The sequence below is a fragment of the Cebidichthys violaceus genome, unplaced genomic scaffold, assembly GCF_023349555.1.
Source record: "Cebidichthys violaceus isolate CVI_PGR_0920_01 unplaced genomic scaffold, fCebVio1.0.p SCAF_23, whole genome shotgun sequence".
Lineage (NCBI taxonomy): Eukaryota > Metazoa > Chordata > Actinopteri > Perciformes > Stichaeidae > Cebidichthys > Cebidichthys violaceus.
Window position 1 is genome coordinate 2220512 of NW_027176406.1, and position 14764 is coordinate 2235275.

The 14764-nt window shown below is 42.5% G+C and overlaps 1 protein-coding gene across 1 annotated transcript; it reads left to right on the forward strand.

The window, feature by feature from the left end:
- The first annotated feature begins 434 nt into the window (after positions 1 to 434).
- Positions 435 to 11776, forward strand: nptxra (neuronal pentraxin receptor a). Its single transcript, XM_068718966.1, has 5 exons — positions 435 to 1461; positions 6388 to 6670; positions 7068 to 7309; positions 8253 to 8432; positions 8918 to 11776. The coding sequence occupies exons 1-5, from the start codon at positions 748 to 750 to the stop codon at positions 9146 to 9148; spliced, it is 1650 nt and encodes a 549-aa protein (XP_068575067.1). The 5' UTR covers positions 435 to 747; the 3' UTR covers positions 9149 to 11776.
- Positions 11777 to 14764: the final 2988 nt, after the last annotated feature.

Consider the following 14764-nt stretch of genomic DNA (forward strand, 5'->3'; position numbering starts at 1 on the left):
TCCTGATGTGAGACCGATTATTATGCATGCCGAGGAGATCCAATTTAGAATTTGCATCTTCAATGAAAGCTTGAAAGAAAAGTGATAAAGAAGACAAAAATGCACCCTCTTCTCTCTACAATGTGGCTTCTAGCAGCAATGTAGCAAAACATATTTGATATGTTGATATGGATAAAATCCTGTGGAAAAACGTTGGTGTTTGATATTTGGCCTATCACCGATTACACTTTAAACACAGCTGGAAAAGTTAGCCACATGCTAAACAGATCAAATGGACAAATAAATGTGCTACTGCATGGATCTCCCTCTCTCCCTCTCTCCCTCTCTCACTCTCTCCCTCTCTCCCTCTCTCCCTCTCTCACTCTCTCCCTCTCTCCCTCTCTCACTCCCCCTCCTCATTCTGCTTCAGTATTAACAGGCTGGATTCTGCCTGAATACAGAGGACATGCGCGCTGAACAGGGGGAGGTCTGTCACAGGCTGTTTCTTATGTTTTGTGTTGACTCAATTATGGTGCAGAACTCTCATTTTCTATTCGCCTGTTCTTGTGGAAAAGAGGAAAAGTGAGGAGTTTTTTTTAATCTTTTCTCCAGACAAGACAGACATGAAAATAAATTGACGCGTTTGTTGTTTTGGAGCTTTTGGTTTCTTACGGAGTCAGCGTTATTATTATTATTATTAGATTTTTCTAATAATCGATCTCCCCCGCCGCCACCCTGAAGTTCATTGTTATTATCTTGGCCGCCGGGATGGTGGCCTTCATCGGAGCGGTAATCTGCATCATCGCAGCCGTCCACACCGGTTCCTCCAGGGCTGCCGCGGCACAACAGCAACCAGCCACCGACAACCACTCGCTGTATCCGGACGCGGCGGCTCAGAGCCCCGCTGCAGCGGGCTCCGTGGCCCGGGCCGGATCTTTGGGCGCTCTCCATGGTTCTGAAACTCCCAATTCGGAAGCACCGACCTTCAACATCGGGCTCAGCGGGCCGGACGGGGTCACTGGACTCACGGGTCACGACCCAACGGTCAGTCGACTCATCTGCACGCCGATCCCCGCCGGGGAGTGCAACCCGAAGAACTTTCAGCAACAAGCGGAAGACCCGTCGCTGTACGCGGGGGAAGACTGGGGCTACCTCCGCACCACCGCGGAAGAGCTCCGGCAGACCGTTCTGCAGCAAAAGGACCAGATATTAACGGACCAGCGGACTATCAGGGAGCTGACGGGGAAACTATCCGAGTGCGAGAAGGGGCTGGACGGCAGGAGCAGCGGTGCGGACAGACGCCGGAGCGCTGCGGGGCTGTGGGGGGGCAAAAGCACGGCGGAGGAGACGCACCTGGAGCGGATCATGGTGCGGGACAGCCCGGGTTCGACGCCCGACGGCGTTCACCTGCTCACCGTTAGGGCTGTGGATGAGCTGGAGCAAGCTATCACTCAGCTCAAAGACCGCATAGAGAAACTGGAGGTAGGTAGAGTGTGAAGAAAATTACCCCTCCACGTAAATCATCTCCTGCATGCCGCTAAAACAAGCAGTTTTGGGTCCCACATGATGGGATTTTGAGGCCATAAAGAAGGATCCCTCTATAAGTTTCACCTAGAATGGTGTTTCATGGCCTGAGAACAGCTTTGGAAATGATTGTATTCTACTATAACTCAAACTCTAGCTACATTTTGCTGTAATAAGTGATGATCAGAGTTGAGTATAGATGTTTTTGTCTTTTTTCCACTCTTATAATACCTTTTTAGGATTCCTGGGCATGCATGCGTGGTTTATGAAAGCAAGGGGTTTCAATATTGAATGTGAACAAGTGAGTTATCCAAAAGCTTTTGTGTGCGATATGGGATATTGGCAGCCATATAAAGAAACAATATGAGACCTTTTTTTGCATAACATAACCGTTTATCACGTGCATCAATTTGAAATGATATCAACGTTAATTGCTGATAACATCAACATTTAGTGATTTCGTATAATCATAACTTGCCATCTGTTTATGTCATTAATAATACATGAATTGATTGCTTTGGCGTGCAGGTTGCTCATTTCTAACGCCAAGTAAACAGATTGAGATTTAAAGTCAAAAGACGGGGAGAGAGGCGAGATGAGGATAAAGGGGGAGGAGAAAAAAAGGAGCAGCAGAAGGAGGACGAGGTGGAGGAGAGAGTATAGCAGAGTAACATGAAACGCACTCTCATCTGACCAGAATCCGATGATGTATAACCTCATTTTTGGCTAAAGAAATACCATACATAATTTATGAGTTGCCTATATTTGTAGAAAGCGCAGACTTAACGAGATTCTCTGCAGTGTAGTACTCCTCACTCTGTGCTAGCGTATGTAGGACATGTCTGTGCGGGTCATCTACTTTGTGGATTATAAACACTTTGTATGTTATTCTATATGGCCGCTGACAGATGGAATCCTCCAGAAAGCAAAAGGGTTGAATAATCATCATGTTTTACACTTTTCAAGAATACATTTCCCCTTTGACAGAATGAGATCTGAATGGATTTCACAGGTCTTTGTAATTCAACCTAAAACACAATCCTGTGTGTCCTTTACCATCCAAGTCACGTTTCTGAGTACAGGAGCTACATGGCCTACTTCAGTAGCACATTGAGGTGTTTACATCAGATGCTATGGTGAATATAGAAGAGGAGCCGGGATTACTAGTCAGGTCAAATAATACTCCAAATTGGATACGTTTTCGTTTTACTTCTTGCACGTACTGCAGCTGTACGTGCAAGAAAGTATGTACAGTTGCATGTGCTTTCAGTTGGGACATACTACTTCCTCATAACATTGCACATTGAACTTTGACCCTCTTGGAGGATTGTGGGTCAGAGGAGCCAGAAAGATATGCTGGCTTGCATAATGCAAAAAAGCGACCGGATGCATGTAGAGCATCCTGGTATTTTTGGCATATTGCATTTGCTATACTATGTATTGGGACATGCTACATATTTTTCTGGCACACTAAATGGTATGGTTGTATGGATATTGGAACACACAGTATGTTAAATTCCTAGCACCATTAGCATTCAAGACCAAACCACGTGAAGCACACAAGGTGATATGGCTGCAAATGGTGTGAATGTGCAGTTACTGGAATGCTTTTCCATTTCTAGCGTACCTACCAGTACACTTGGTACCACAGTTTCTGATAGCAGTTTGAGTATTGGCTCTTGTTTTCATGTTTTGCATTAGGCTCGTTAATAGGCAGGTTGTTATGGGTGTTAAGTAACTGTAGTCCTTTCAATGCTCATATGGGCGCTGAAAGTTTGACATTTATGCATATCTAATTCTAAAATGGTTCATTGCTGTGATGCTCTGCCAACGTGTTAGCACTTTTAAACATCTGGCAAACATGCAGAAATGGCAGTTTTCCTGAAATGAAAGTGACAATTACCGTTTATCTTGAGTACCTTAATAAATAAACACATCAAGGAAGCTTGAAGTTCTATTAGTGGAAATGCTGCATGAAACCATAAACAACTCGGCTATCTAAAATCAGACCAAAAGATCACAACCATACTACACCATAACAAGCCATGCTAGCTGCTCTGTCAGGCTGTACTTAAAGAATGCTTTGAGCTGAATGCTAACATGCTCACAACGACAATGCTAGCATGTTGATGTAAAGCAGGTAATGTATCTGTCTCACTTTACCCTGTAAGCCTGCTACCGTTTGTGAGTTAACATCAAACAACTTAGAGCTAACCCTGATGGGAACGTCATTAGTATTAGCAGGTTTTTGCTCATAAACCGAAGTATTGGACAAATCAAAAGTTTCACCAGTTGATGGCGATAGATGAATAGTTAAATACCAAATTTCATGACAATATGGAGTTGCGTTTCTAGACCATTTCAAATGCTCATGGCTCCTGAGATACACGTGGCACCTCGTATGATAGCCCCTGGCAACAGTGTATGAATGGGTGTGTGAATGTGAATGCTGCCTTGTGTTGAAGAGCGCTTTGAGCGATCGCTGAGACTAAAAACCCCCAATAACTGTTTAACGACCTAGTCTGAAGCTCACACGTCTCCTTCACGGTGGCACTAGAGGAAGAGTCAAGGGATTGCCAATTCATCAGGACTCATCCTCTGGGGAACATGAATGTCTGTACAGAAATAGATGAGAAATTTCAGTGTAATTAAAATAATTTCACCTGCTACTGATACTAGATGAAAGGGGAATCACCAAAATCATCCTCTTGGTAATGAATATCTGCACCATTTCATCACAATCCATCTAATAGTTGTTGAGATATATTAATATATTCAGCGGTGACAGCAGACTGGCAATGTGTGGCTGATAAAAAATACAAGAGGCAACATGGTTGTGACGTTAGTGTGAGGTATACGTAGGTGTGTTCACTATATTATGTCTTAAGAACAATAATGATGCCTGTTAAAAGTCCCCAGAAAGAGATCTCATGAGCACACCTGAGACAGGGAGGATAAAACAAACGCTCCTGCCTGGAAATGAACCGCCCCCTTCAGGTGCAATCACTTCCACTCAATGAGAGGCTTTATATGCTGCCTTCCTCCCTCTGCTCCCACTTTTTTGACCTCAGTCATGATGTGTGCTTCTTGTGAATTGCTTCTTGTGAATTTGTTCACTTCTTTCTTGCTTTGATTCACGTTACCGCACAATATCTGTTGAGAGGATTTCTATTTGTTAATGAGTCTGTTGTTCCTTTGCGGAGCTAAAACCACTCACACAGAAGTGACTGAAGAATTGATATGAGATCTTCCTTTGAAAATGAAACAGCTCTGCATGAATGAAACAAGCTGACCTCCTCTCCTTCTGTGCTCATATCTATTGAGTCATAGTGCATCCATGTCCAACAATACCTGCACCTGCACCACACTTGAGCAAATCTAAAAAACATTTTCTTCCCAGAATATATTGCAATTTTGATTATTTTCTCCAGAAATGTTTGACATCTGCACAAGTACTTACCGACATTATAGCCTAGTCCTGTGCTCAATAAAAGAACTATTATATATTGAGAATAGATCACCTATCATGGCAAGACTCTGGGAAAGCAAATGCATCATAGTGTACAGTGCATAACAAGGTCCAGTTTTAATATTACATCATATTTGTTGGTACTTAATTATGTTTTATAACTTCCTGGTAGGAAAACTAACAATAGGGACATTTATTTTGCTCTATCCTTAGATAGGTATTTAAGGATAGTGATACTGCAGAACACATGTCAAATATGATGAACTGAGGATTAAATTGGAAATCCCATCCATCCTGACGAAGCATCTTTAGATATGCAATGCTCTAACTTCTCTTTTAAGCAATTACTTTGACTTTACTATGATTTTCACATAGTAGTTGTCATTGTAGGGATTAATTCTCCTCTATGGCTTTACTTCATCAGTATTGTATCTCATAGCTACGTGTAAGCACCGAGCACACTGAATGTGTTCTGTATGAATTCCTTTGTGGTGCCTCTGTATTTCTACAGTACACTGTAACACAATGCTCAGTGGATATACTGGTCCACGCAGCGTCTGTATTTCCCACATTCCCTCTCTTTTGTTTTTGCTATTTATTTCGGTGACTCATTCTGCAAGGGAGCCTGGTAATTTGTTGTTGACTGAAATAGTTGATTATCTTGGCTGACCTTTAAGATGGTCTGTCTGAAAACTTGCCGTGTGCTACTTTGGTACAGACAGTTTTGTTGTGCTTCTCTGTGAAATTCTTTGTCACAAAAGAGCTTAAATGTGCAACCAAAACCCCCAGAGTAATATGAAAACATCAACAAATAAAACCCAGAATCAGTTCTAAGTAATTCTGCAAAAGCAGCTACAGCCGGCATTCAGTTAGCTTAGCTTAGCATAAAGACATGGAAACGACATGGAGACACCTAGCACAGCTCTGTCTGAAGGTGAAACAATCTAAAAGTTCTCTAATCAAGCCGTTATACCTAATTTGAGTAATCTGTACAAAAAACAAGGTGTAAAAACAACACTTTGTTGAGATAATGTTGTGATTTGTGATTTTACTGGGGTTTATGTTCAGGACTATTTCTTGGCAGGATATCTAGCAAAAATCTCCTTAAAGAAATGTTGAACTATTCTGTAAGGACAAAACATTAACTACAACATAGTGAAACCTTAATAAATGAGCCTTGTTGTATATCCAGCAGTGATGTAATGTCTCAGCAAAATCAGTTATTAACTGGGTGTAATAACTTTTCCTCTCATTGGCATGCAACTGAGCTAATGTTGAGATTCACTGCTATAGTAGAAAATACATAATACCTGAACTGTTAGCTTGATTAAACATAAAGGAGTGTACTTTACAATATTTTCCTGTAAAACCCACACTGTGAACCGGTTTTCATCCACTGTATTCCTCCTCTGCAGTCAGACATCGGCCCATTTCCTCACAACCAGACAGACAGCAGCACCTCAGGAGCGCCAGAGGAAGGCGGCGTCTCGGGCGGCCCAGAAAGGTTGGCCGATCCCGGGCTCAGAGCCGGTGCGGACAGGCCCTGGAGGATGGAAGACTTGGAGGGGGAGCTGGAGAAGAAAGTGGAGCTGCTGGAGAAAGAGAGAAAGACCATGAGGCTGGAAACAGAGAAGCACAGGCAGGAAATCGACCGGGGCATCAATAAACTACACCATCGACTCTCAGGGCTGGAGGGAGGTCGGTATTGACAGAGGGGAGGAAAAGAAGGAAATGATGTTTAAATGAAAATATAATAACAAAAGGAAGGGAGACATGTATAACTGACTGTAATTAATCACTTGCAGAATGACTCAATTCAATAATGAGAAATAATTTGGCATAAAAGTTACCTCATATGTTTCATTTTTGTATTACTCTTAATCAAATCAGGCCAAATCAGGATTTCTTTATGATAAATAAATTATGTTTAACTGCTGAAAAAAAGAAATATCAAAAAGACTATGAAATCCATGCCCTGCTTAAGAATTTCAAATCAGATGCAGAAGTGGAGTTACAGTCTATGAGAAAAGCAGGAAATCCATTTTGCCTGATCGATGATTAAATTGATTTCTCTATTTTGTGTTCATACTCTCAGGTGTCTCAGGGCATTCCTTCCCAGAGGGCTACAGGCTGTCCTTCCCAACTCGGACAAACTACATGTACGCTGTTGTGAAACACTCCATCCCGGCGCTGCGGGCCTTCACCCTCTGCCTGTGGCTGCGGCCCGCGGAGGGAGGGATCGGGACGCCTCTGTCTTACGCTGTTTCCGAGCAACCCAACGAACTGGTGCTGCTGCAAGGCCTGCATACCCCCACTGAGCTGCTCATCAATGACAAGGTAGGCCGTCAGTCAAGAGACGGAGCCTCCGCTGTATATCTGAACTGACCTGTCCACTGCTTGACAGCAGTTCATTTTCCCGAGGAGATTTATGTCACGGTTTATGGGTTATGTTTCAAACTATTTATTGATTGATATGATATGTATTATTAAGTCGACACAAACCCTCTACAGCCTGTAGAGAGTACATCATTGTGAGTCATTATTTCCTGCAGAACTTTATTTTAATGAATGTAAAGGGATATAGAAACTGTATACATTGACAGACACTTATATTTTCATTTACCGTAATTATGGACTATTGAAAATCATTATATAATATATTAAACACCATAATGCCAGTAGAAATGACTCAATATCTCAATTATTGCTATAAAAAGATCAAGATTTAGATGAAGTGTGCATGCATTACTACCTATTACTTAGTAAGTAAATGTATAGTACTTTATACAAACAAATACCGATTTTAACATACACATTGTGATTTTTCAATCTGTGTCAATATGTTTGTGTTACGTGTTAATTCGATGCAATGGTGCAGCCACGTAAGCACTGTATTAGCATGCAAATAAGTCGAGCACATCAAACGACAGAGCCAATTTAGCAGACAAGCTAAATAGCCTCATTCATGTGTTTAAATGACACTTTAATGCACCACATTGACAGCACTGCAGGGTGGTGTAGAGCAGTGCAGCGACTGGTATAATTCAATGAAGTCATTATGGTAATAGATGCCTGGAGGAAAGTTTTGTGTCCTTGGAGGTAGCAGGATGTCTTTGGGACTTAGGGAATACTGCACAACAGCCAACAGAGGAAACAGGAGAGAAATAAGATAACAGAGGGACGTCACACAGCTATAGAGCTACATCCTGTCTCACCTCCAAATGGGTGGTGTAGAAACATACTTCTTCTGAACCGCCCTCTTGCTCTCCCCCGTTGCTAGGTGGCGCAGTTGCCTCTAAATCTCTCCAGAGGCAGCTGGCAGCACATCTGCGTGAGCTGGAGCCAGAAGGGAGGAGCCTGGCAGGCCTACCAGGGGGGAAAGCTGCGGGGCGAGGGCCACGCGCTGGCAGCCGGACATCACGTCCGACCTGGAGGAGTGCTCATACTGGGGCAGGAGCAGGTGAGTGCATGAATGAGGGAGTGAAAGACTAAATGAATGAAGTTTTCAGTGCTTGGATGCAGGTAATGCTTGCTCCAAAATAAATCTAGTTCAGAATGCCCGTCAGGCTTCTGCTGACTACAGCGCTGCCAGCTAATTTCAGTTTGGTTTGGAGTACACTGCTAACCAAAGTGGTGTGCTGTTGTAGCGTTGGGTGGATAAGGTGTGTGTCTGCATAATGGTCAGAAGCATCACGGTTAACAGCCTAGGGGGCCCTCATCCAGATCCAGGAGAACCCCTCTCGCATGGCGTATTTGTGCAGTTGTCCTGCATTCATACTGGCCACTTTTTTTTTATCACAATTCCTTCATCTTGCCCACAAGCAAGTCCACATTCATGCCCAAGGCACCAGAACAGTCTAAACTGAGCCTTTGTCTGTTTGTAAGTAAAAGTGTTTTTGTCTTCAATCACACCCTCTCTGTAACGTCTCTCTTCTTTCTCTCCAGGATTCTCTGGGTGGAGGGTTTGACTCATCCCAGGCCCTGGTTGGGGAGTTGTCCCAGGTGGGTCTTTGGGACCGGGTCCTGTCTGCCAACCAGGTGGCCAGCTTGGCCCGCTGTGGCAGGGTAGCCCAGGGCAGTGTGGCCCCCTGGACCGAGAACGGAGTTGAGGTTTACGGTGGAGCAACCAAGGACCCGGGAGAGCCTTGTAGTAAACACAACAGGAGTTCTCAATGACCGATGGGGCAAAGGGAAGTGACAGGAAGAAGGGAGGGGTAAAGTTGTAGCTCTTTCAAGAAAGTAGGATTCTGTCCATTATTAGCACTGCTACAGGCTTTTTTAAACATCTATGTGTGGCATGGACTGACAAGTTTGTAGAAAATGGAAGATGTATGGTATGCATATCTATAGGACTTGAGTACTAGAGGGTTTGCAGTTACTTTACCACAATTCTAGTAATCAATGCCATCATGGAGGCCCACTGGAAAATTGTGCAATACAAGATGAGATTCCTCGTAAATATAGCTTATTAGATTTATGTCCAGATTCAGGCCACACTGAACTACTATGTCATTGGTCCAAGCTAATGTAAGCAAACAATGTAAACGTTAACTATGTGAATACTAGGAAGCCATTGAACCTTCTGCTGGTTATTCATTTTTGAGCAAACGGAAAAGCAACGACACAGTGATGGTCAGCTGACCAAAAGTAGTATGATTAGGTAGCATTAGGTTTAACCTTTAAAGGAATTGTGAACATTTTTTTGAAATGATGCCTATTTGCTTTCTTGCTCATGTCTGTACAGAAAATCAACAGCCAGCTAACCTAGCTTAGCATGAAGAAAAAAAAAAAAGAAAAGGGTGGAAATGTTAGCCTGGCTCCGTCCAAAGGTAACGAGATCTACCTACCAGCGTCTCTAAAGCTCAACAATTAACATGTTATATCTTGTTTGTTTAATCAGCACAAATATGTATTACAATTAGTCGTTTTAAGACTTTGTTGTTTTGTACAAACACGTTCATTTGTGAGCTTTAGGCGAAATGTGTTACGTTCGGACAAAGCCATGCTAGCTTTTTCCACCTGTTACCAGTATTTATGCTTAGCAAAGTTAGCCTGCTGCTGCTGGTAGCTTCCTGCTGGCGTGCAGAACTACATGTGAGTGACTCTTCTTACCAAACGCTCAAGAAAGACTCTCAAGAACGCAAACAAGTGTATTTCCCGAAATGTTGAACTGAAATCTTGAATCAGATTAGATGAGCTGTTAAAACTGTGCAAACATTCCCACCATCTATTTATTCCTCTGAGACGGCCGAGCTGGGAGAACTTCAATGGCTCGTTCACAGCTGCTGTAGAATAAGAGTTGTTGACCTCCACTATGGCTGCCAGACCTTGTGTAAAACCTCTGAAATCCCTCCATGAGTGCAGCAGGGTCTGGGTGGAGTTAATTAAGAGCTGCGACAGCTTTAGAGTAGGGAGTCAACGTAAGGTGATGAAAAGAGTTGGAGAAAGTGTTGGTAATATTAAGTAGTAGATGGCACCAAGGGATGGATGATGAAAGAGAAGGGAAAGGAGAAGGGGGGGGGGGGCACTTTTAAGGAGTGATGCCACATTGTTTTGTTTTCACCTCTGCATGATGTATTCATATACCTGTGATGTCTTGCCACTGCACAGTGCCTCCTGCATCCATGGCTGGTAGGTGGTTGTCTATGTGTTTGTCTATTAAGGCCCAAAGGGTCTCTAAATAAGTTACTGAACAAATCTAAAACAAGTCTTATTCCCGAAGGAATTCACCACCGCTAGCAGAATGTTACTCTTTGTTGGGGAGGGGCATTTTATATATATTTCTGAAAAGCCTTTGCCCCATTTATGTCATATGTCGGTGCTTCAGCTTGCACTCTTTAAGTTCTTTTAAACAAATACACAACATTCAAATTTATATTACCCACTCACAGTCATTTTAACATTCCTGGATGCTGACTGTTTCTTCTTTGCAATTTTATACATGCAGCCACTCAATAATGTGGTTCGATGAATTAACAACCTGCAACCTCCAACTCGTCCAACCTTCCGACATTCCATGCATGAGTTGTACTGTATGTTTGTTATTTGCCTCGGTGCATCCAGTATGTTTCTGAAAATCCATCTCTGATCTCTTTGATGGTTATTCTTCACTGTTGTGTGAGACGTGGTGTTAAATACAGATTGTCCATTTCACAATTTCTATAAAAAACTGGCCATCCCTAGCATAAAATAAATATAGTATAAAATATAAAATATCCTTAGTGGAAAGTGCCTGTCCGGGTGTTCGAACCCATGTAAACAAATCATCTAATTTAATGTCCTGATGGAAAATTCACACTGCGAGGTATTTTGAGCTAATTAAGCATCAGTGTTTCTGTGAACTCCCTGGTGGATTTTTAAAATTGAAGAGGTTTGATAAAACATTTGAAAACACAGGACTTTTTTGCAGTGCCGCCAAACTGATGCTAAATCAGGTCAAAATCATCTTGCTGTGCCTAATAGTGTCTTTGATGATGCCTCTCAGTCTGCTGTGTTATTAATATTGTTATGCCTGGTGTCTGTTCAGCTTGTTTCAGAGCTTCTTTCTTTTAGGCTTTTTGATATGTGGTGTGGCATTATTCTCTCTACAGTTATTGGAATTGAAAACTTTTTAACTCTATTGGTAATGTTTTTCTTACATGACATATTTTTTTTCTCCACTGTATGCATTGGTATTTGTCTATTTTCATGTTGTAGTTTGTATAAATACTGTATGTCCACGTCTTGTATGGTGTTGTATTGTTCTGCATATTTGCTGTGTACAAACCTCAAATCTTTATTAAAGTCCTACTTTTCAGATCTAAAGCATGTGATTATTTTCACAATATCTTATATCATATCAGCTTCAGAAAAGAAGTGCAGTTGATGAAGTCTATAAGTGATTCTGTCAGCTCTCTTATTCAAGGACACACACACACACACACACACACACACACACACACACACGCACACACACACGCTATCCAAGGACAGCAGCTATACCTGCTGTGAGAGCCTCCGACACGAGGCTCCACAAGAAAAATACTTGACAGAAAAAAACCAACATATATTTCTTTGCTCTCCTTGTTCATTCTCCTCCTAGGTGAATCAAAGGAGAGAGTTTTAAATAGAAAAACCCAGAGCCATCTCCCTTGGGTGCAGCAGGTGCAGATGTGAGTTAAGAGTAAATTGAGGATTTGGGAGACCTAGTGACTCATCTGTTGTGTCTGAGAATTACACATCTAGATGTGAAAAAAATGGTTCTATTTCAGTAGCCATGCGTTTTATAAAGGCATAATGGGTTCAAGACCTCACATTCAGTGAAAGTCTAAAATGAACAGCACACGAGAACACATGAAGCACACGGTACATAGAATAGACTGCATATAAACAGTCACTGTATGTGTATTTATTGTTTATGCAGTCAAGTCATTCATTCAAGACATAGCCTAATAAGATAAAAAAAGTTAGATAAAAACTATTTCAACAAATAGTTTTTTGAAAATATGCTTTTTCACTTTCTTGCTGAGAGCTTCAGTGAACAGCCGGTTAGCTTAGCTTAGCACCTCTAACGCATTTTCGGGCTGAGAGTCACCAGTTAAAACGGTCACTCATTAATAAACCGAAACACCTCTATGGCTGCTATGTAAGCTATTAAACGTGGTGACTACCACTGAACAGATATAAAAAATGCTTGTTTGGTAGCGCCCATTTTTAAAAACTGAATAAATACAGTCTATGCCAGACATATCAAACTCAAGGCCCGCTGGCGAAATCCAGCCCTCGGTACAATTATATCTGGCCCGCGAGAAAATATCAAATGTCTATCATAACTGTCTCGCCACACCACAGAGCTCCGGGACGAAACGTGGCGACATAACGAAGCATCTGACTGCGCTAAACTCCCAGCTTCAGGGACGGGGGCGTGGGATCACAGACATGTATGATCATCACAGACATGTATGATCACAGACATGTATGTATGATCATGTATGACACAGTTAGAGCTTTCCAAGCCAAGCTGCGCCTGTGGGAGACTCAGATGCTGCAAGGAATCTTGGGTCACTTTCCGTGTCTCCACCGCTGTGCTCCCGACTGCGCATTTTGCTGATAAACTTTGCACACTTGGCACAGAGTTCACTCAGCGATTTGCCGACTTTGCAGCTCAGAAATTTAAATTTGCACTGCTCAACTATCAGTTTGCAGTTGACGTGGAAAGAGCACCTGCACACATCCAAAAGGAGCTGCTAGACCTCCAGTGTAATGACACTCTCAAGGCAAAGTTTGACTCTGTGTGGCGCTGCACAGTTTCCAAGCTTCATCCCTGAAACCTTGCTTCAACTCCACCTACATGCTGCTCAAATGCTCTGCATGTTTGGAAGCACATACCTGTGTGAGTAGCTTTTCTCTGTGATGAAGAGGAAGAACAACCCACACAGGAGTCGTCTCACTGATGCACACCTTCACTCCATCTTGAGGGTTTCCACAGCACAGTACCTAACCCCAGACATTAATGAACTGGCAGCCAAGAGAGGATGCCAAACGTCTGGCTTTGGTACATATGCATAACAGAATGAAGCCCATTTCTTTTTGCACTTTCTCCATTATCACTTCTATCCTGTTTATTAAATGTTGACCCTATTTGGCCCTCAACGTAGTCCCAATTTTTAATTTTGGCCCTCTCTGTGATTGAGTTTGACACCCCTGGTCCATGCCATGGTATTTGACGTTCTCTACATGACCATAGATAAAGGTGGTAGCATCTAGTGACTTGTATGCTCTTAATTTCTCATTGATGTAACGTTACACACAAGGTTTCTCCAGCAATACATGTATATATCAGGCCACTAAATACTGGGCCACTTGCTATATTCTACCCACTAGCACAAGGATCTGGAAAGTCAGTTTGTTTTGGTTGCGTTAGCAGTCTTTAAGTGGGTAATGCCCTTGCACAGCTTGACAAGCTATTGCTCTCTGCCGTACTTACGTTGCCAAACTTCAGGCGCACAATTACGTACGTCATCATTGTTGACAAACAGCCTATAAGCTTGTAGCCTATATCCTCTCCGCGCATACTTATTTTAATCTTCGAACATAGCCAGGCTAGCTGTTTCCCTCTATTTCCAGTCTTTATGCTAAGCTAAGCTAAGGTAACTGGCTGCTTTAGCCAAAGCCTTATATCAGGAAGAGATATGAGAATGGTATCAGACTTCTCACCTAAGTCATGGCAAGAAAGCGATTAGGGGTATTCCCCAAAATGTTGGACTATCCCTTTAAACATGTTTGTCTTACTTGAACTCCCATACCACCAAAACATATAAGCTTAGACAACCTGCAGGTCTATTTTACTGAATTCTACAAGTATCTTATAGTGTCCATTCATGCCACTAGTGTGCAATCTCCATGTCTCTCTTTTGTATATTAAAAAAGACATTTTCAATTCTCACTCTGCAATTATTCTCCCCGCCTCTCTATCATCCTTCATTCTCACCTCCCCCTCTCCGCCTCCCAGTGGACCCGGCGTCCTCTTTTGCTCTTTGTCGACTGTCCCTGCATTCCTCACGTCCCATTTCTTCTGCCATAATATCCTGCACCAGTCTAGTGACAAAGAAAGAGAGACACAGTCGTATCCTCTTGACTTTTCAAGGTTGCTGTCATTTTAACAGGTATTTTGGGAAATTGGAGAGAGCAAGCATACAAGAGATTTGTAAAAACGCATCTGTATGAGGAGGGAGCAAATTCATTTATATATACCTCTACACCTCAAGACATAAATCATGCAAGACGTTTTTGATTTTCTCTAGGGCCTGTGCA